This window comes from Molossus molossus, unplaced genomic scaffold, assembly GCF_014108415.1.
Source record: "Molossus molossus isolate mMolMol1 unplaced genomic scaffold, mMolMol1.p scaffold_m16_p_2, whole genome shotgun sequence".
Lineage (NCBI taxonomy): Eukaryota > Metazoa > Chordata > Mammalia > Chiroptera > Molossidae > Molossus > Molossus molossus.
This window is the reverse complement of record NW_023425355.1, coordinates 137,881,071-137,904,031: the sequence shown is the minus strand read 5'-3', so window position 1 is coordinate 137,904,031 and position 22,961 is coordinate 137,881,071. Positions and strand designations below refer to the sequence as shown.

Below are 22,961 nucleotides of genomic sequence, written 5' to 3'. Positions count from 1 at the left end.
AAAACTAAATAAGGCTGAGAGCTGGTATCCTAAGAGGTATGGGGTATCTTTGGTATTTTCAGTATTTCCCCATGCCTTCTGCCCACACTGCGTATACTGGGCTGGGCAAGCATGCATGGGCTGTTCTCACATTCCTGTTTGGTAGTTGACAACTCTTAGGGTAAATTATTAGAAACATAGATTTGAAGAGATTTTTAGAGATACTTTTTTTTTATCCTCACCCGAGGACATTTTTCCATTTTTTGTACAGACAGAGCGGGAGGGAGAGAGGAAGAGAGAGAGAGAGAAACATCGATGTGAAAGGGACACATCGAGTGGCTGCCACCCGCACGACCAACCAGGGCCGGGGACAAACTGCAACCAAGGTACATGCCCTTAGCGGGAACCGAACCCGGGTCTCTCCGGACCGCAGGCGGGCGCTCTAACCGCTGAGCCAAACCGGCCAGGGCGAGATACTTTTGATTATCCTAAAACACAAATAAGTTTTTTTAAAAAAAACACCTCTGGTCCTGGCCAGTTTGGTTCAGCGCTTGAGCATCGGCCTGCAGACCAGAGAGTCCTGGGTTTGGTTCCTGCTAGGGGCACGTACCACCAAAAATAAAAAAATTAATTTAAAAAAACAAAACAAAACACCTTTGTCTGGCTGGTGTGGCTCAGTGGATTAAGTGTCGTTCCATGTACTGAGAGGTCCCGGTTCGATTCCCAGTCAGGGCATAGTCCTAGGTTTTGGACTTGACCCCCAGCAGAGTGTGCAGGAGGGCAGCTGATTGATGTATCTCTCTCACATCAATGTTTCTATCTCTCTCTCTCAAAAAAAAAATCAATTAAAAAATACCTCAATGCCTTAAACAGTCACTTAAAATTATTTAGCCCTGGCTGGTTTGGCTCAGTGGTTAGAGCATTGGCCTGCTGTCCAGAGAGACCAGGGTTCGGTTCCCGGTAAGGGCGCATACCTCGGTTGCAGTTTTGTCCCCGGCCCTGGTTGGTCATGCAGGTGGCAGCTACTCAATGTGTCCCTTTCACATCGATGTTTCTCTCTCTCTCTCTCTCTCTCTCCCTTTCACTCTACCTGAACAAAAAATGGAAAAATGTCCTTGGGTGAGGATTAAAAAAATAAATAAATAAAATGAGTTTTATTTAAAAAAAAAAATTATTTAAAGGTATCTGTACCCCCGATTTAATCCTGCCTCACCTTTCTAAATCTGAGTTAATCACTGCTAAAAATTTTAGAGCTCTTTCCTAATGTTTTCCTAAGCTCATACTGGTATATCTAGCACGTTGTGTATTTTTAGATGTTTTGTAACTGCATGAGAGATCTGTTTGACTTTGACCTTTCCTTTTCCAAGGTTGATGTATAAAGTGAGGGGAGCAGTGCAACAGAGAGAACATGGGCTCTTGACAGACCTGGTTTCGAATTTCACTGGTCCCTTTTACTGACTTGAATATCTTGTACAAGTTACCTCAACTCACTAAGTCTCATTTTTCTTATCTGGGAACAAGAAGACCTACCTCTCAGTGGGCTGGGAAAGGTTAAATGGGGTGACAGGGCTTGCAAGTTCTGAAGGTTCCTTTCATCTACTTGATAGGTTGCTTTGGGAACCCGAGTCAAGCTAAGGATCTCTCCTCAGGAAAATGCATAACTGTGTACAAGCTCTCCCACCAGCTCCCTCTCCAGGGGCCACCCCATCTCTCAGCGGCAAGGCCTGAGTGATTTCTCCTCTCAGTATGTGTCTGGCACTGGTTGAAGGCATTCTAGCTCATTTAAGCAGATGGTAGTTGAAATAATTAGGAAGTGAATGTGGGTGTTGGCTTTTTTGTTTTTTATTTACACCAGTCTTAGTAAAATAATAGCACTGTTAATAACATTTAAGCTCTTTAAGAAAAACAAGCCAAAGAAATATGGTTCTTTAGCTTCAACAGTTACTTGAAAGAGCATAAATGAAAGTTTTAAACTTTAAAATTATTCAACTTTCTCTTTATTCAGAGTAGGAGGGAAAGAAACTTATTAAAATTTTTTTTAGGCTTTTAATTCCCATGCAGACTCAATTTCAAATGTATTGATTCAAAAAGCTGTTACAAGTAGTAGATGACTACAGGGTAGTCATGTTCATTTGCGAAAATTTCTATAATAGTTATTCTTTACTTCTACAATTAATTGTTGGTAAACTGGTGACTATCCATTTTGAAGGCCTCTTCAGTTAAGGAGACATCTTAGCTCCAAATATTGAGACAGTGGAAGGAAGATGGAGAAATGTATCCTTTGATGGGTGGGTAGTGTCTGGGGTGGGGAGGTTATTGGGACTTAAGGTTCTAGTAAGCTCTGTTGGAGCTGAATGGCATGCTGTCTAGTGTCTTTCAAGCTATGAGAGCTCAACATGCTGCTCAAGACTGTAAACTGATTAACAAAATGAAAATGTTTTATGATTTTCTTTAGCGAAAGATTCATACAGAAATTAATCTTGAAACTACTTATTGTTGGTTTCATTTTTATTTGAGATTGGGATTTAAATAAACATTTTCTTCTCTTGTTTTTCCTGATAATAGGTAGTATATTAGAGAACACTATTTATCTTGGCATTAAAAAACAACAAACTGTTATGAAGGTAACTCATGGTGTGAAGCTTAGTGGTCTTCCTCTCTGGCCCTAGTCACCTAGTTTCTCTCCATTAATATATTTCTTACACAACCTTCCCCCACAGACACCCAAATCATGTCATACTTTGCATACTATAGGGTATTTTTCTTTTTCCCTTTCCAACCTATCTTTACAGTTGAGTGATTATACAACTACCTTATTCTTTTTGAAGCAATGCTATAGTACTCCATTGTATGAATGTACAACAATGTGTCAGTCCATTATTAATTGACATTTAGAGTATTTCTGATTTTTTGTTTTTGTTTGTTCCTACGCTACATAAATGTACTTATGTATATCATTTCACAAATGTACTGGTTTATCCGTAGGAAAAATGGGTAACAAGTGAATCTGCTTGTCAAAGTACATGTGGCATGATGATTATTTCTAGCACTTTATTATGAAAGTTTTCAAACATACAGTAAAGTTGAAATAATTTGATGCTGAACGTCCATATTGCTGCCACCTAGATTCTACCACTGACAGTTTACTATACTTCCCTTTTCACATCTCTGTCCATCTATCCTATTTATAAGTATATAAATTCTGAGTTGTAACAGATGCATGCAGCTCTCTCTGTAACCAAACTCTCATCAAGATACAGAGCATTCCCGTCACCCCAGTATGTTCCCTTATGTCCCTTCCCAGGCAATCCCCACCTTGAATTGGACTCCTTAGTGGTTAAAACTAGTTTATTCCTAAACCAGAAATGCCTGAGAATACTCCACACCCTCACACACAATGTGGTCAAAGTTTTTATTTTTATTTATTTTATTTTAATCATCACTGGAGGCTGTGGTTTTCATTTTCTAGAAAGAGGAAGGCGGAGAGAAACATCGATCAGTTGCTTCATGTACCAGCCCTAATTAGGGACTGAACCTGCAACCCTTAGGTGCACAGGACAACGCTCTCACCAATTGAACGACACCAGCCAGGGCTGTGGTTAAAGTTTTTGATGTGAAAAATTATATCTGATAGTTTTTTTTGTTTGTTTGTTTGTTTTTTATCCTCACCCGAGGACATTTTTCCATTTTTTGTTCAGGTAGAGTGGGAGGGAGAGAGAGGAACAGAGAGAGAGAGAGAAACATCGACGTGAAAGGAACACATCGAGTGGCTGCCACCCGCACGACCGACCAGGGCCGGGGACAAACTGCAACCGAGGTACGTGCCCTTAGCGGGAACCGAACCCGGGTCTTTCTGGACCGCAGGCCGACACTCTAACCGCTGAGCCAAACCAGCCAGGGCATATCTGATCGTTTTAAGTTGCATTTTTCTTATTGTGAATAAAGTTAAGCATATGTTTAGAAGCCTTTTGTATTTCCTTTCTGTGAATTCTTCATATTGTTTGCCCATTTTTGTTGGGTGAGTAGTCTTAGCATTCTTTATTTCATTTGAGAATACATTTATGTTAAATAAAAGATTTATTTTTATCTGACCATGCTTACAATTTTATTTTATTATTATTTTAAATTTTTTTTCTTTTTCATTTTTATCTTTATTGTTGAATGTATTACAGATGTTTCTCATTTTCCCCCCATTGACCCCCTCCTCACCACTCCTGCCCCCCCTCCTGCTTTTTCCCACACTGTTTTTGTCCATTGGATATGCGTATAAGTTCTTTGGTTTATTTCTTCCCACCCCCTAAACCCCTTCTCTTTGAGGTTTGTCAGTCTAGCAACCAATTTGTTCTTCTTAATCCCTTCACCCTTTTCACCCATTCCCTCATCCCCCTCCCATCTGGCAATCAACAAAATGTTCTCTGTATCTATGAGAATGTTTCTGTTCTGCCTGTTCATTTTGTTTGTAGATTCCATTGTTGATAGATATGTATTCATTGCCATTTTGTTTGTTCATATTTTTTATCTTTTTCTTCAAAAAGACCCTTCAACATTTCATATAATAATGGATCGGTGCTGATGAACTCCTTTAACTTTTCCTTGTCTGGGAAACTCTTTATATGGCTATCAATTGTAAAGGACAGCTTTGCAGGATTGAGTAATCTTGGTTGCAGGTTCTTGCTTTTCATCATTCTGAATATTTCTTGCCACCCCCTTCTGGCTTGCAAAGTTTCTTTTCTTTTTTTTCTTTTTTTTATCCTCACCCGAGGACATGGTTTGATATTTTGTTCAGATAGAGTGGGAGGGAAAGAGAGAGAAAAACATCGACATGAAAGGGACACATCGAGTGGTTGCCACCCACATGACCCAACCAGGGCCGGGGACAAACTGCAACTGAGGTACGTGCCCTTATTGGGAACCAAACCCGGATCTCTCTGGACTGCAGGCCGACGCTCCAACCGCTGAGCCAAACCGGCCAGGGCTGGCCTGCAGAGTTTCTTTTGAGAAATCAGCTGACAGTCTTATGGGGGCTCCCTGGTAGGTAGCTGCTTTTCTCTTGGCTGCTTTTAAGATTCTCTCTTTGTCTTGAACCTTTTGCATTTTGATGATGATGTGTCTTGGTATGGGCCTCTTGGGGTTCATCTTTTTGGGACTCTCTGTGTTTCCTTGACGTACATGTCTGTTTTCTTCACTAAGTTAGGGAAGTTTTCTGCCATTATTGTTTCTTTCTTTTTTTTTTTTTAATCCTCACCCAAGGACATTTTTCCATTTTTTTGTTCAGATAGAGTGGGAGGGAGAGGGAGAGGGGGAGAGAGAGAGAGAGAAACATCGATATGGAAGGGACACATGGAGTGGCTGCCACCTGCATGACCCATCCAGGGCCGGGGACAAACTGTAACAGAGGTATGTGCCCTTAGCGGGAACTGAACCTGGGTCTCTCTAGACCATAGGCTGATGCTCTAACTGCTGAGCCAAACCGGCCAGGTCTTCCATTATTATTTCAAATAGATTTTCGATTTCTTGTTGTCTCTCTTCTCCTTCTGGCACCCCCAAGATGCGAATGTTGGTACACTTGAAGTTGTCCCAGGGGCACCTTACACTGTTCTTATTTTTTTAAATTCTTTTTTCTTTTTGCTGTTCTGATTGGGTGTTCTTTGCTTCCTTATATTCCAATTTGATGGTTTGCTTCTTGGCTTTACCTACTGTACTATTGAATCTGTATAAATTATTCTTTATTTCAGAATGTGAAATAAAGACTGTACATCCTTCATTTCTGACTGATCCTTTATTATGGTCTTAAGGCCCTCAGTAAGTTCACTGAGGTTCTCACTAAGTTCATTGAACATCCTTATAAGCAGTATTTTTAACTCTGCATCTGTTAGGTTGCTTATCTCCATTTCACTTAGTTCTTTTCCTGGAGATTTTTTTCTGTTCTTTCATTTGGGACCTGTTTCTTTGTCTCCTCATTTTGGCTGCCTCCCTGTGTTTGTTTCTGTGTATGGGCTAGCTGAGACCAGATGTTGCTTGTTTGAAAGAATTTAGGGAAACCTGAAGCAGGATCCAAGACAGGCCAATCCTATGGTAAAGCAACTGGCAACAGCTTGGGTGGGCCTGAAAGTTGGGTGGGGTGGGTCCTCAGGGAATCACCAGGGCGGGGCAACCTGTGTGAGCCTGGTTGCTGGAGTCCCAGCTAGGGAAGCTGTGTACTGCCCCAGGGAAGGGCTCACCAAAGGAACAAAGGCCTCTGACAGCAAGAGAAAGCCCCTTCTCCAGCCCTCACTCCAATGCCAAACAGCTCTGTTCTTCCCTGTATGTCTCTGGCACTCCTGGAGCTGCCTCCCCTCCAAGCTTAGAGGGAGTGAGTCCCATAAGTCTGTGCGTGGGCCCTTTAAGAGGAGCTGCCGGGGCCCCAGCCTCCTCAGCCTTCCTGAGCCTTAGTTCCCTCTGATTTTTCCAGCCAGAAGTTATGGGGACTTCTCTTCCTGTACTGGAACCCTGAGTGGGGTGCCTGGTGTGGGACGGGGACCCCTCAGTCCTCAGAGAGGACCGTCCCAGCCGAGGTATCCTCCTGATTTTTATCCGCCACACATGGATGTGGGGCCAGCCCTCCACCCCCGCCCCCGCCCCTCCTACCAGTCTCCTTGTGACTGCTGCTTTAATTCCGTAGTTGTAGGACTTCCATTCAGCTGGATGTCGGGCAGTTTTGAGTGATGGTTGTTCTGTAGTTTAGTTGTAACTTTGATGTCGTTGTGGGAGGACGTGATACCGTGTTTACCTATGCCAGCATCTTGATCAGAAGCTAACCCCCCCCCACAATTTAAATAAAATTTACATATATTCTTTGCTTCCCGTGTTGTCATTGGTTATTAAATTTCCTGTGGTATTTTGAAATAGGTGAATATATTGTGCCTTTTCTCCAAAATTAAGAGAATGTAGAATAGTAATATGAGAAAATACTTGCAAATCCTGTATCTGATGAGGTACTTGTGTCTAGTATATATAAAGAACTCCTACAACTCAATAATAACAAATAACCCAAATTAAAATGGGCAAAGGATCTGAATATACATCTGTCTAAAGGAGGTATACAAATGGCCAATAAGCATATGAAAAGATTCTCAACATTATTATTCATCAGATGAGATATCTCCGTACTAGGATGGCTATAATCAAAAGGACAGTGTTGATGTCAATAAATTGGAACCCTCATGTAAAATGGTGCACTCACTGGAAAAAGTGGGGCACTTCCTCAAAAGGTTAAAACAGATTGTGACCATATGACCCAGCACCCAGCAATTCCACTCCTAGGTATATACCCTGGAGAAATGTAAGCATATGTACACACAAAACTTGTACATTAATGTTTATAACAATTATTCATTATAGCTAAAAGTTGGAAATAATCCAAATACCCATCAACTGATGAATGGATACATAAAATATGGTATATCCATACTGTGGGATATTATTTAGCAATACAATGGAAAGAAGTAGTGATATATACTACATGCAACTACAGGGTTTCATGGCTGAACCTTGAAATCATCATGCTCAGTGAAAGAAGCCACACACAAAAGGCCACATATTGTGTGATTCCATTTATATGAAATGTCCAGAATAACCACATCTGTAGAGACAGAAAGTACATTAGTTACCCAGAGCTGGGGATAATGGGAGGATTAGGGGTTTATAGCTAAAGAGTACGAAGTTTCTTTTTGAAGTGATGGGAGTGTTCTAAAATTGATTGTGATGATGGTTACACAATTCTAAACACACTGAAAACCAGTGAATTGTACACTTTCAGTTGGTGAATTGTAGAGTATATGAATTATATCTCAGTAAAGGTGTTACGAAATATCACTAATAGAACTGAAAAACCACTAATGAACAAATTTCATTCCTCAGGTGTTTTCATATTAAAATTGATCCTAGGATAGGCCTCAGTTTTTCTTTGATGAAAGTTATTTATAATCCCCGTCTTCCAAATTGCTTGCTCATTATATTTGGTTATGGCTTGACACCATGCTTTCTGATATTATATGGGGTTTATTATCATTACAGTTCTGAGAAATTATGTGTTAAACAGTCTTCATTTTAATTATCTTTTAATAGACTTTTATCAATATTTAAAGCCAACATTGGTTTTGTAGCCCTATTCTTAATACTAATGGTTTTCAGGGAAGAGGCTTGAAAATTATCTTTTAAAATTGAGGAAGATGCTATTAACAGTACTAATTTTCTCCCCTTTGTATTGCTTTTGTATAAAGGGTCCAACTAGTATATGACAGTTTAATATCTGATATAAAGTTGAAGTGGGAACTACTAGTTAAATATATAATGTAGTGTTAAAATTATCACTTTGCATTTGGTTTGATATTAATAGTTTTGTAGTATGTTATTGGGACATATTAATGGCTTTAAGAAGTTTCTGCAGTAATGAAATGTAACAAAGGACATTTCCTAAAACTTTATAATTTTTAAATAAGCATAATACCTATGGATTACACTTGAGAAACAGTGCTCTATGGAATGCATTCCGTGTAGAAGTGAAATTAAAAAAATCCTCACTCAAGGACATGCTTAGAGAGAGGAAAGTAGGGTGGGGGCAGAGAAAGAAAAAGAAAAAGAGAAACATTGATGTGAGAAACATCAATTGATTGCCTTCTGTACATGCCCTGAAACCTGCAACCCAGGTGTGTGCCCTGGCTGGGAATCGAACTAGCAGCCTTTCAGTGCGCAGGAAGTTGCTCAACCAACTGAGCTGCTCCGGCTGGGCTAGAAGTGAAGTTTAAAAAAAATTTGAGTGAATTAAAGAGTCTTCAATATTACTTTGTAAATTTTTAAAATTTGAATTAGACTTAGAGTGTGGCATTAAACTGTAACTCAAAATAGCCCATTTCCCCTTAATGCATTATTGTTTTTAAGAAATGAAAGTATGCCCTGGCCGGTTTGGCTCAGCGGTTAGAGCGTTGGCCTGCGGTCCAGAGAGACCCAGGTTCGGTTCCCACTAAGGGTGCGTACCTCGGTTGCAGTTTGTCCCCAGCCCTGGTTGGTCATGCGGGTGGCAGCCACTCAATGTGTTCCTTTCAAGTCAATGTTTCTCTCTCTCTCTTCCTCTCTCTCTCCCTCCCACTCTGTCTGAACAAACATTGGGGGGGGGGGGGGATGTCCTCGGATGAGGATAGAAAAAAAATGAAAGTATTACATGTACAGTATTTTTAAAGTGTGAAAAGCAACACACTTCTTTAATCTCTCTCCCTAGCGGAAAATACTTGTTTTGAGTCTTCATAAAAAAATTTTTACATCCCCACCTGAGGATATTTTTCTATTTATCTTTAGATAGAGTGGGAAGGAGGGAGTGAGTGACTGAGAGAGACACATCGACTGGTTGCCTACTGCATGGCCCTGACCAGGGCTAGGGGAAACTGCAGTCAATGTATGTGCCCTTGACTGGAATCGAACCTGAGACACTCTGGTCTGCAGGCTGATGCTCTAACCACTGAGCAAAACCGGACAGGGCAGATTCTTCATAAACTTTATTAATGTATAAATTGCAGCTTTTTAAGAAAAATGTTTTTATTGATTTTTTTTCAGAGAGAGAGAGAAAGGGGGCGAGAGAGAGAGAAACATCCATGTGAGAGAGAAACATGGATCAGCTGCGTCCTGCATGCTCCCTTCCAGGGTTTGAGCCCACAACCTGGGCATGTGCCCTGACAGGGAATTGAACTGAGACCTCTCAGTCCAGGGGATGATGCTGAATCCACTGAGCCACACTGGCTGGCCTAAATTGCAGCTTTTAAAATAAACCTTATTGAAGTAAAACATACAAAGTATACAAAATACAATGTTTAGGCTTAATGAATTTTCACAAAGTTAGCATATGTGTTGCACCATGTAGATAATGACATAGAATATTAGCAAGTACCACAGAAGGCCCTGCCCTCAACAGTAACCACTATCCTAATTTCCACCACCATCTATTAGCTTTGTCCTGATTTTGAACTTTATAAAGGATTTCCTAGAGTATGGATTCTTCTGGCAGTTTCCTTGCAACAGTTTGTCTATGAGACTCATCTGTGTTGCTCTATCTTGTAGTAGTTCATTCTCATTGCTGGATGATATGAACATGTTAGAAATGATCCATTCTTCTGTTGATACAAATTTGGGTTGATTCCATTTTGGGGTAATTACAAATAGTGTTGCTCTAGACATTCTTGGCATTACACATATCTACACACTTGGGTAAAATCCTAGGACCAGAGTTAACTGTGTTGGAAGGTATCCATATTGCTAAAGAGTTTTTCAAAGTGGCTGTACCAACTTGTTCTTTCAAAAGCACAGTACTTGATTTATCAACATTAGACTAAAAGATAAGGATTTTGTTCCCTTAACCCCTCTATTCCCTGCTTTGATACTTTAAATGATTTTTAGTTCTTCAATTGGATATTATTATAACTTAAAATAATTTGTTTTCCTGTTAACATTGGAAAGTAGTTTTTATCCACTTGTGATAAGAGAAAGAATTAGACACGCCCCGATTGTATTATTCAAAAAAGGAAAAGAAGCTTTTCTTTCACACACAGAGGGAACTGCATGAATTTAAATTTGTGCCATATCATATGACCAAGTAGTGTTAAGGGGGAAAAAACCCATAAATAAATGGGGTTAACAATATGATAGAAGAGAGAGTAAGATAAAATTACTGATTCAAGAATAAAATACTAGAATAAGGTCATCTCTCCCATGCCTACTATCTATATTAATTAGGGTAGGGATAGCTGCTTAAAATATTATACTCAAAATTTTGTGGCTTAACATGTGAGAAATTTATTTTCTTGCTCTTCTAGTAGTGGTTTTGGTGTGGACAATTTGTGTTTTTTTGTGTCTGGCTTCTTTCACACAGTGTAATGATTTAAAGGTTCATCCATGAAAACTTGTAGTTTAATAACAGTGGTGTGGGTGTTCTTTGTAAGAAGGGTGACTTTTCTTTATTTTATTTATTTTTTTATCATTACCCAAGGACATTTTTCCACTTTTTTGTTCGGGTAGAGTGGGAGGGGAAGAGAGGAAGAGAAACATCGATGTGAAAGGGACACATCGAGTGGTGCCACCTGCACAACCCAACCAGGGCCGGGGACAAACTGCAACTAAGGTACATGCCCTTAGCGGGAACTGAACCCAGGTCTCTCCAGACCGCAGGCCGATGTTCTAACCGCTGAGCAAAACTGGCCAGGGCAGAAGGGTGACTTTTCTTATATGTACATGGAATTTAGAGGCCTAGGCTGCTTTCATCCTGTAGGGTCTTGGAGACCTCTGCATTCAGCCAGAATGGGGAAGAGGTGATGGAGAAAGAACATATGCTTCTAAGAATAAAAGTCTGGTTGTAGAAGGGACAGTCATCACTTGGGCTCACATTCCATTGGTGGGAACTTCACATGGGAGTCCCACCTAGATGTAAGGGGCTGGGAGATGTCCTTAGCTGAGCCCTGGTCCAGCAGTGCAAGCTCCCCAGGATATTGGAGGAGCATGGGGTTTTTGCTGGGTACCTAGTGAACCATCTCTTCTGTACCTTGTTCTTGAGGATAAGACCAGAATAAATTTTATGAGCTAAAATTGGAATATAACATAAGTTGCAGGTATGCAACATAATTCGACATCTGTGTACATTACAAAGTGATCCCCACCAAGAGTCTAGTTACCATCAAGAATAATTCATGTTCGTTGACTCAGGATAATTTAATCTTTATTAAGATGCTAATTAAGTAGTGGAGTTTAATAGGGGAATATGTTTAGATTTATAAGTAAATGGCATTTCTTGCTTCCTTTGGTACCACTTAGGTATGTGATTTGTTTTAACTTTATTTTTCTTATACTTTACAGTTAGGTCATCTCTCAGTGAAACTTAGAAACTACCTACCATATTTGCTTCAATTTTACAAGCCACTATGAAAGAAAAATGCTGTCAACCTGTGGTGTGCTATTGGTAGTAAACATTGATTACATTCGATTTAACCCCCTTTCCATCTTTTTTCTCCTCCCTTCCCTCTAGTTTGTGATTGGCACCATGGAAGAAGCTGGAATGTGTGGGCTAGGGGTGAAAGCGGATATGTTGCATAACTCTCAATCAAATGATATTCTTCAACATCAAGACTCAAATTGTAGTGGAACAAGTAACAAGCATTCACTGGAGGATGATGAAGGCAGTGACTTTATACCAAAAAACAGAAGTTTGGTGAGCCCAGCATACTGCACACAAGAGTCAAGAGAAGAAATTCCTGGGCGAGAAGCTAGAACAGATCCTCCTGATGGTCAGCAAGATTCAGAGTGCAACAGGAACAAAGAGAAAACCTTAGGTAATAATCTCTGCTCAGTGGTTGGATGTTTTCACATGCAGCTCATTTACATTTCCTGCTGCACAGGTGATTGTGAATGTGGCCTGTAGTTGCCAGTATTGAAGTGGATGTTTATTGTCTGTTGTCTTCAGTGGGGTCCATCTGCCTCTCTGCTGCAGTTCTGTGCAGGAGGTGAAGATAGCAAAGTAGGAAGTTCTCTCTAAATAATCAAGAATTGGCTTTTGTGAAAAAATTTGGGGCTAACTTGACAATTAGTATTCTATTTGCCTTGTTTGCATCTTTAATCTGACCAAATTTTACTTGAAACTGTGTATTTATTTGAGCACTTTATTTAAAACTTGTTACAGCCCTGGCCGGTTTGGCTCAGCAGTTAGAGCGTCAGCCCATGGACCAAAGAGTCTTGGGTTTGATTCCAGCCAAGGGCACGTGCCTCAGTTGCAGTTCATCCCCAGCTCTGGTCGGGGTCGTGCAGGAGGCAGCCAATTGATGTGTCTCTCTCACATTGATGTTTCTCTCTCTCTCTCTCTCTCTCTCTCTCTCTCCCCCCCCCTCCCTCCCTCCCTCCCTCCCTCCCTCCCTCCCACTCTATCTGAAGATATTTGTAAAAATATCCTCTGGTAAAGATTAAAAAAAACAACTAGTCACAAAAATTTAGAGATGACATAATGTTATTTGTAGTTCAGCAAATGGGAAAGACTGGTTTTCAAGGGTATGTTTTCTTTCTCCTGCTGTGTTTGGGATTTAGGACTAAGGATATGATATGTTGAATCTTGTTATGAAATCTGAAATCCCTTTTTATTTTAGCCTTGCTGGTTGCTCCTAACTTAAAAAAAATTTTTTTTTTTTATTGATTTTAGAGACAGAGGAAGGAAGAGAGAGAGATACAAACATCACTGAGAAAGGACATCGATTGGCTGCTTCATGCACGCCCCCACCAGGGGTCGGGCCCACAACCTGGGCATGTGCCCTGACTGGGAATCAAACCAGTGACCTCTTGGTGCATGGGTCGATGCTCAACCACTAAGCCAAACTTCCTCTAAGCAAAACTTCCTCTAAGTTTTTTATACTTATTATACCTAAGATTAACAGTGTTTAATTCGTGTGGTTTTCTGTATGCTAAATCAGAATTATCCTACTTATTAAGTCCATTGTCTGCTAAATTGGAAAACTTAAAAATTTATAGAAATACAAAAAATAATTTTAATTCCTTATAAACAAGACAAATTTCTTCAGTCAGCAGCCCCAATTATATGTGAAACAGCAGATGGAGTCTTTTTTTTTTTTTTTTTTATCCTCACCCGAGGATATTTTTCCATTTTTTGTTCAGGTAGAGTGGGAGGGAGAGAGAGGAACAGAGAGAGAGAGAGAGAGAGAAACATCGATGTGAAAGGAACACATTGAGTGGCTGCCACCCGCACAACCGACCAGGGCCAGGGACAAACTGCAACGGAGGCACGCAACGGAGGCACGCGCCCTTAGCGGGAACCGAACCCGGGTCTCTCAGGACCGCAGGCCGACGCTCTAACCGCTGAACCAAACCGGCCAGGGAAGAGTCTTAAAAGTTACACATAATGTTACCATGTGATTATTCATAATAACCCAAAGTTGAAACAACTCATCCATCAGCTCTTTTTTTTGTTTGTTTGTTTTTATTTTGTTCAGATAGAGTGGGAGGGAGAGAGGGAGAGAGAAATATCGACGTGAAAGCGACACATCGAGTGGTTGCCACCCACACGACCCAACCAGGGCCGGGGACAAACTGCAACCAAGGTACGTGCCCTTAGCGGGAACCGAACCCGGGTCTCTCCGGACCGCAGGCCGACGCTCTAACCGCTGAACCAAACCAGCCAGGGCCATCCATCAGCTCTTATAGTGGAATCTTATTCAGTAAGAAAAAGGAATGTAGTAGTGATACATCCTATGTGGGTGAACCTCGTAAAAAATTAATCTAAGTGAAACCAGACACAAAGGCCATGTAGTATATGATTCCATTTTATATGAAGTGTCTAGAATTTGCAAATCCATGGAGACAGAAAGTTAAGAGGAGTGGTTGCCTGGAGGAAGGAGCAATGGGGAGTGACTGCTGATAGATATGGGGTTTGAGAGAGAGAGAAACTTTGATGAGAGAGAACATCGACTGGCTGCCTCCTGCATGTCCCCACTGGGGATTTGGCCCACAACCTGGGCATGTGCCCTGACAGGGAATCGAACCGACAACCTCTTGGTGCATGGGTTGACTCTCAACCGCTGAGCCACACTAGCTGGGCTATGATTTCTTTTTGAGGTGATGAAAATGTTCTGAAATTAGTGGCGATGGTTGCACAACTTTGTTGAATATACTCAATTGCATACTTAAAAATGGTAAATTTTATGGTATATGAATTGTATGTCAAAAATACCCAGATGGAGGATTAATTTTAAAATTATCATAAAAATTGCAGTCTGTATTATGGTTATTTCTAATTATATTCAAGAATCATGTTTAGTCATCTCTCAAAATTCTCATTGGCCTTGAGCTGAATAAGAGAAGGTTTTCTTACTAAAATTTTATGTGGATATGCCCAGCCGGTATGGCTCAGTGGTTGAGCATCGACCCATTCACCAAGAGGTCGCCAGTTTGATTCCCAGTCAGGACACATGCCCAGGTTGTGGGCCCGATCCCCAGGGTGGGTCATGCAGGAGGCGGCCAGTCGATGTTCTCTCTCATCGATGTTTCTATCTCTCTCTCTCTCCTTCTCCCTTCTTCTTTCTCTAAAAATCAATAAAGGAAAAAAAATTTTTTAAATAAATAAAAATAAAAATGGTATCTTAACACCCAGCCTAAGAAATAAAACATTGTCATTTGTTTTTGTTAAACCTCACCTGAGGATATTTTTCCATGGATTTTTTTTTTTTTTAGACAGAGTGGGAAGGAAAGAGGTGGAGAGACAAACATCCATTGGTTGCCTCCCACACTGCCATGACCAGGGCCAGGGCATTGAACCTGCAACCCAGGTGTGTGCCCTTGACTAGGTATTGAACCTTCAACCCTTTGTTCTTCGGGCTGACGCTATAACCACTGAGCCAAACCAGCCAGGGCTATCATTTTGTTTTTTTGTTTGTTTTTTTTTGGTATTATCCTCACCTGAGGACATTTTTTTTCATTTTTTGTTCAGATAGAGTGGGAGGGAGAGAAAGGAAGAGAGAGAGAGAGAAAGAGAGAAAAACATCGAGGTGAAAGGGACACATCGAGTTGGCTGCCACCTGCACGACCAACCAGGGCTGGGGACAAACTGCAACCGAGATACGCGCCCTTAGTGGGAACTGAACCTGTGTCTCTCTGGACCACAGACCGACGCTCTAACTGCTGAGCCTAACCAGCCAAGGCAGGGCTATCATTTTGTAACTCCAGTTGTCCTCTCCTATCTCAGCCACCTGCTTTTCTCTGCCAAAGTCTTTAAATATTGTTGTTAAGCTCTTTTCCCAAGGGAAGAGCTGTCTCAACATCTTTTTTTTTTATCCTCACCCGAGGATATTTTTCCATTTTTTGTTCAGACAGAGTGGGAGAGAGAGAGAGAAACATCTACATGAAAGGGACACATTGAGTGGCTGCCACCCACACGACCCAACCAGGTCCAGGGACAAACTGCAACCGAGGTACACGCCCTTAGCGAGAACCAAACCCCGGGTCTCTCTGGACCGCGGGCCAACGCTGTAACCGCTTAACCAAACCGGCCAGGGCATCAACATCTTTTTTTTTTTTTAATGTTTTTATTGTTTTGTTTTTTTTTTCAGAGAGAGAGGAAGGGAGAGAGAGAGAGAAATATCGACATGAGAGAGACACTGATTGGGTGCCTCCTGCACACCACCCACTGGGGATTGAGCCTGAAAGCCAGGCATATACCCTGACTGGGAAGTGAACCGCAACCTCTCAGTCCATGCGATGAGCCACACTGGCTGGGCTCAACATCTTTTTATTACACTGAACTTGGTTAACACATGGAATATGCTTCCTAAATCATCAGAAGTTATTTAAATTGTGCATAGGAAAAGACATGTGTCACAAGTGAGCATGTGTGTCTTAGACAGGCAAAGGATACCAACTGAAATTCCCTTTGAACTTTCTTTTATGTTTGGTAAGGAGGAAGCTTTTTTTGTGTGTGTGGTACGTGCCTCTAGTGGGAACCGAACCCAGGACTGTGGTCTGCAGGCCGACGACGCTCAACCACTGAGCCAAACTGGCCAGGGCAGGAGGAAGCTTTTAAAAATATTCTGCCCTTTGTCTTAACTTGGACATCGGTGGTTAAGCAGGGGAATTGTTTTTTTTTTTTTTTTATGAATTTTTATTTATTTTTTTGATACAGATATTTTACCTTTTTACCCCATTGGCACCCCCCACCCCACCTCCCCTCCACCCTGTCCCCGGCTTAGTTGTCCATGTCCATTGGTCATGCATACATGCATATAAGTTCTGTGGTTTATCTCTTCCCACCCCCATCCCGTCTTCTGAGGGATGTCAGTCTGTGCCCTACTTCCATGTGTCTGGGTCTACTGTATTCCTCAGACTGTTATGTTCATTATATTCCGTATATAAGTGAGATCATGTGGTATTTGTCTTTTTCAAGCAGGGGAATTGTTAAGCCTTCAGCAAGAAATCTTACAAATAGCTAGCCTAGTTGGAGAGTGAAGAAATTTGGGGTGGGGTTAGGGAGGGCATGCCTGGTAATCTCGAATTTAAAAATAGCTTTCTTGCCCAGCCACTGTAGCTCAATGGTTGGGTGTCGACCCATGCACCAAGAGGTTGCTGGTTCAATTCCTGGTCAGGGCACATGCCCAGGTTGTGGGCCCAATCCTCAATGGGGGTATGCAGGAGGCGGCCAATCGATGTTCTATCTCATCGATGTTTCTATTTCTCTCCCTCTCCCTTCCTCTCTCTCTAAAAACAGAAGAAAAAAAAGTAAAATTAAAACTTCGCTTTCTTAATTTAGCTGGTAAATCTATTATTTTCAGTTGTAGGCATAAATTATTTTACTCTGGGTGTCAGAATGTAGGAAGTGTTATGTACAATTTGCAGGTCAGATTTGATCTCATTTCTTCTTCCAGGACTTATTTGTTATCTTGTTAATCATCAGGAAAAGAAGTTTTATTATTGATGCAAGCCCTAAACACCCTTTCGACTCCAGAAGAGAAGCTAGCAGCTTTGTGTAAGAAATATGCTGATCTCGTGAGTATTAAATCAAGAGAATGTGGGCCATACAAAATACAGTAAAATGGGTATATGCTTGATAAGCTTTTTAAAATGTAATTTTGTTGTAGCTTTAAATGTAAAATAATGTTTTATTCTAAAATTGAAGAGGAGAATCTGATTTGGGGCTTTCTTTATTCCTGTATGACATCATCTTATAAGGTAGTATACATATGGAACATTCAAATCATAATAAGATACGGTGTAAATATTTTAAAACTCAGTTTGTAGTATTTCTAAGTCAGCCTTTTCATTCCTGTGTTATGATACTTTTAGTTACTTAGGTTATAGTAGTTCCTATATTTAACTTATTCCAAAGGAATTCTACAGTTAAAGGTTTTAGCTATCATGATTGAAATTGTGAGTTGGATGAAATAGTCGACTAAAACAATATACAGGATATTTTTATTTTTTTAATCCTTACCCGAAGATATTTTTCTGTTTATCTTCAGATAGTGTGAGAGGGAGGGGGAGAGAGAGAGAGAGAGAAACATTCATGTGAGGGAGACGCATCGACTGGTTGCCTCCTGCACGACCCCTACCAGGGCCGGGCACAAGCCACAACCAAGGTACAAGCCCTTGATCGGAATGGAACCCAAGACTCATTGGTCTGTGGGCTGACACTCTAACCGCTGAGCCGAACTGGCCAGGGCATTACTCAGGAAATTTTTATTTAGCATATACTGTGTGCCAGGCATTTCTTTTTCTAGTTTCTTCCAAAGTAATTGACCTTATTTTTCATCTGTTGTTAAAGCAGTAATCCTATATCATAAACACTACTTTTTGTTAACCCTCACCCAAGGATATTTTTCCATTGATTTTTCAATAGAGTGGAAGGGAGGGGGAGAGAGAGAGATATTGTTGTGAGAGAGACACATCAATTAATTGCCTCCCACACGACCCCCACCAGGGCCAGGCATTGAACCTGCAACCCAGGTACATGCCCTTGAGCAGGAATCAAACCCATGACCCTTTTTGTCTGCTGGCCAACACTCTTAACTGCTGAGCCAAACTGACCAGGGTGTGAACACTACTTTTTGTAAACGACCAGTTTTAAAAGTGAATTCTGTTTGTTACTCAAAGAATTAAAGTTACTTTCCCTCAGTTTGTAAAGGGGTCTGAGTATACCTCCACGTAGCTGACATTCAGCAGTCTGACACCTTCTACTATTTGGAGCAGCAGGGGATACCCCTGTGTATCAATGAAAATGGCCTAGAACAAATTGTATTGATGGCAGAAAACACAGTGTGGTCAGGTTTCTAGCTTCAGGAAATGAACGCTTCCATTGGCTATGGAAGACAGTCCTTTTTGGTTCCATCCTCATGAGGAGAATTGTGTGAGAAGTGGTGGGAAAAGAAGATAGATAGGGAAAAAAAAGGGAAAAGAAAAAAATGGTGAAAAGAGGAAAAGACTGAAAGAAAGCAGTGTAGGGTTAGCTACCTGTCAACAGCAGGTAGCCATGAATGGGTCAGGAGAAGAAAGGGCAAATAGTCACCTAGGGCAGTCTTCAGACTCACACAGGTCATTGGGGCTTTGTTTAAAGGCACATTCTGATTCACTGGGTCTGGGTTGAGACCCAGGAGTATTCATTTTAACAAGCTTCCAGGTGATGTGAGGATGTCAGCCCTTGGATCACACTTTAAGTTGCAAGGATCTAGGGTGTTTTTGTTTGTGGCTTTTGTTTGTGTGTGTGTGTGTGTGTGTGTGTGAGGGGGCTATTGTTATTTTTAAGTACCAGTAATAATCACTAGGTCCATTTTTGGATGTGACACACTGAAGACTTGCTTAGTGGGTAACCTCTCTGATTTAGATTTGTACTGAACATATATGAAGGATGAAATGTGTACTGTTCTCAGAAAATGCTCTAAAGCTTGATTTCTTGAAACAATAGTCATTTTATTTAAAATGTAGAGGATATACGTTATGTAGCAGTGAGACCATCAAGGGAGTAGCCTTTTCCTAAGGATGTTTTTAGAAAACTTTTCTTTTGCCATCACTGCCCTCTGCCCTTTTTATGGCAGCATCTTCTGACATTACTGATTCTTGTGGCATGGACACAGAAAAGTCCTCTAGAGCAGGTGCAGTGCACTGTCATCGAGATTGTCCATGGGGGAGACCTTGTGACTGCCACATTTACTGGTTAGCATGGGTTCATGAAATCATCACATTTCACTTCCTAAGTGTGGATAGCATTAGGGCTCGAACATGGTCCTTAAGTATGTTAGAGTGCTATTCTTTCCCTTCTCTTAGTTTGTGTATATTTATTATAGCTAACACGAAATCTCATTATCTGGTTGGGTAGGTATATCCTCCTTATTACTCTTTTTTAAAAATAATGTTTTATTGATTTTTTTAGAGAGAGAGGAAGGGAGAGATAGAAACATCAATGTGAGGGAGAAACATCGATCAGCTGCCTCCTGCAAACCCCCTACTGGGGATCAAGCCTGAAATCTGGGCACGTGCCCTGACCAGGAATCAAACTGGGACCTTCTCTCAGTCCATGGGACGAAGCTCAATCCACTGAGCCACACCAGCCAGGTTCCTTATTACTCTTCTCATCAGAATTATCTTGACTATTCTTGACTTTTTATACAATTTTGGATTCCACTTATTAGTTCCATGGGAAAAACACTACTTGGGGATTTTGAAGAGCATTTTGTGGAATCTGTAGATGCATTATGGGGGGATAATTTCTATCCTCATGAAGTTAATATAACTTAAACAGTGGCCCTGGCCGGTTTTGCTCAGTGGTTAGAGCATCAGCCCGTGGACCAAAGAGTTGTGGGTTTGATTCCAGTCAAGGGCACATACCTCAGTTGCAGTTTGGTCCCTCACACTGACCAAACGGGCCCTGGTCAGGGTTGTGTGGGAGGCAGCCAGTCGATGTGTCTCTCACATCAATGTTTCTCTTTCTCTCCCCCTCCCTCCCACTCTGCCTGAAAATGAATGGAAAAATATTCTCGGGTGAGGATTAAAAAAAAGGGATATCAGTATGTTAAAAAAAATGAAATTAGAGCCTTACTCATCATATACAATGCTCAATTCTAAATGGATTAAGGCCTTTCCGGTGTGGCTCAGTGGACTGAGCATCATCCCATGGACTGAGAGGTCCTGGTTTGATTTTCCGATCAGCACATATACCTGGGTTGCGGGCTTGATCCCCAGTAGAGGGTGAGGCAGCCAATTGGTGTATCTCTTACCACATTGATGTTTCTCTCTCTCAAGAAAACAACAAAAACATACTAAAAAAACAAATAGGATTAAGGATATAAATGCAAAAATTAAGCTAGAAAAGTTTTAGGTATCTTTTAGATTTATTATTTTTTTTAATCCTCATCCGAGGACATTTTTCCATTTTTTGTACAGACAGAGTGGGAAGGAGAGAGGGGAAGAGAGAGAGAGGGAAACATCGATGTGAAAGGGACACATCGAGTGGCTTGCCACCCGCACGACCAACCAGGGCCGGGGACAGACTGCAACCGAGGTACATGCCCTTCGCGGGAACCGAACCCAGGTCTCTCAGGACCGCAGGCTGATGCTCTAACCGCTGAGCCAAACCGGCCAGAGCTTAGATTTATTTAGACATGTTAACAAGTGAATATATTTTTCCAAAGTTGGGTTCCGGGGAGGATTTTTTACAACACAGAAAAGACCTATCAGAGAAAAGATTGCAAGAATTGACTGTATTGAAATTAAGACTTTATATTTGTCAAAAGACATTTTAAAAGAAGTTGAGAAGACACATTACAAACTCAGGAGAACATCTTTCCAACAAATATAATCAACAGAGATTTAGTATCACAGATATGTAAGGAACACCTACAAATGAATGCAAAAAGGATAAACAATGGGAAATTAGGCAAGAGACATGTAAGAGGTATTTCATAAAGTAGAAAAACATAAAGCTATATAGATACCTTAAAGGTCCATAAACATAAAAAGAGATGTTTGACCTTAGTAATGATTAGGGAAATGCAAATTAGGACCACAACAAAATGCCATTTTATGGTCATTGTAGCAGCATAGATTAAGAGTTCTAATCATACTTAGTTTTGGAAAGGATGTGCCATCTACATGATCTCTTATAAATCATTTATAGGAAAAGAAATCTGCCAGACACTCTGGCAAACAGTTTGGCATAGTAATGTGAAATTGAGTATTAGAAATCACTGCCTAGCAACCCCACTTCTAGGTTTGCACCCAAGAGAAAATCTTGCATGTGTATACCAGGAAACACATGAAAGTAATAAAACCTGGAAACAACTCAAATGCTCATTGATAAGTGAATGGATTGGTACAGTATGTTGTGTGGTATATTTCTTAAAAAGTGGACTATTATACAACCTGTTGGCCAAATCCCGTGAGGACTGTTTTTGTACTGCCCACCAGCTAAGAATGGTTTTTCCATTTTTTCTTTTTTTTTTTATCCTCACCAGAGGACATTTTTCCATTTTTTTGTTCAGATAGAGCGGGAGGGAGAGAGAGGAAGAGAGAGAGAGAAACATCGACGTGAAGGGACACATCGAGTGGCTGCCACCCGCATGACCAATCAGGGCCGGGGACAAACTGCAACCGAGGTATGTGCTCTTAGCAGGAACCGAACCCGGGTCTCTCTGGACCACAGGCCGACGCTCCAACCGCTGAGCCAAACCGGCCAGGGCTCCATTTTTTTCTTTTGGTTAATCCTCTCCATTGTGTTGTTTTAGAGAGAGTGGAAGAGAAGTTGTGGGGCGGGGTGAAGAGAGTGAGAAACAGCTATGTGATTGAGACACATAGATTGGTTGCCTCCCACATGACCCCAATGGAGTGGGGGGTTCAAACCTGCAACTTAGGTGCGTACCCTTGACCTGGAATCTAACCCGAGACTCTTCAGTCCGCAGGACGACGACTCTCTAACCGCTGAGCCAAAACAGGCCAGGACTATTCTTACAGTTTTAAAAGTGTTGTTTTAAAAAAGAGAATGGCCCTGGTCGGTTCGGCTCTAGCAGTTAGAGCGTCGGCCCGCAGACCAGAGTCCCGGGTTTGGTTTCCGCTAAAGGCACATACCTCGGTTGCAGTTTGTCCCCAGCCCTGGTTGGGGTCATGTGGGTGGCAACCACTCGATGTGTCTCTCTCACATTGATGTTTCTCTCTCTTTCTTCCTCCCTCTCTTCTTCCCGCTCTATCTGAAGATAGATGCAAAAAAATGTCCTCGGGTGAGGATAAAAAAAAAAGAGAGAGAGAATGACACAACAGACACCTTATGTGGCCCGCAAAGCCTAAAATATTTACTTTCTGGATATTTATGAAAAAGTTTGCTGTTCCCTGATCTATAGCTACATGTGAATAATCTGGATGCTTCCTAGCAATATAATCTATACCTGTGCTGTCCCAAACAGCCATTAGCCATATGTGGCTACTTAAGCTTATAT

The 22,961-nt window shown here is 41.2% G+C and overlaps 1 protein-coding gene across 4 annotated transcripts in view; it reads left to right on the top strand.

Moving 5' to 3' along the window:
* The window catches only part of TXLNG (taxilin gamma), a 64,363-nt gene that overhangs the window by 17,425 nt on the left and 23,977 nt on the right, over positions 1-22,961 (top strand). For all 4 annotated transcript variants that reach the window (XM_036270224.1, XM_036270223.1, XM_036270226.1 and 1 more), the window contains 2 exons: positions 12,023-12,326; positions 17,438-17,529. In XM_036270224.1, coding sequence (XP_036126117.1) covers positions 12,023-12,326; positions 17,438-17,529 — 396 coding nt within the window. The remainder of the gene's footprint in view (positions 1-12,022; positions 12,327-17,437; positions 17,530-22,961) is intronic.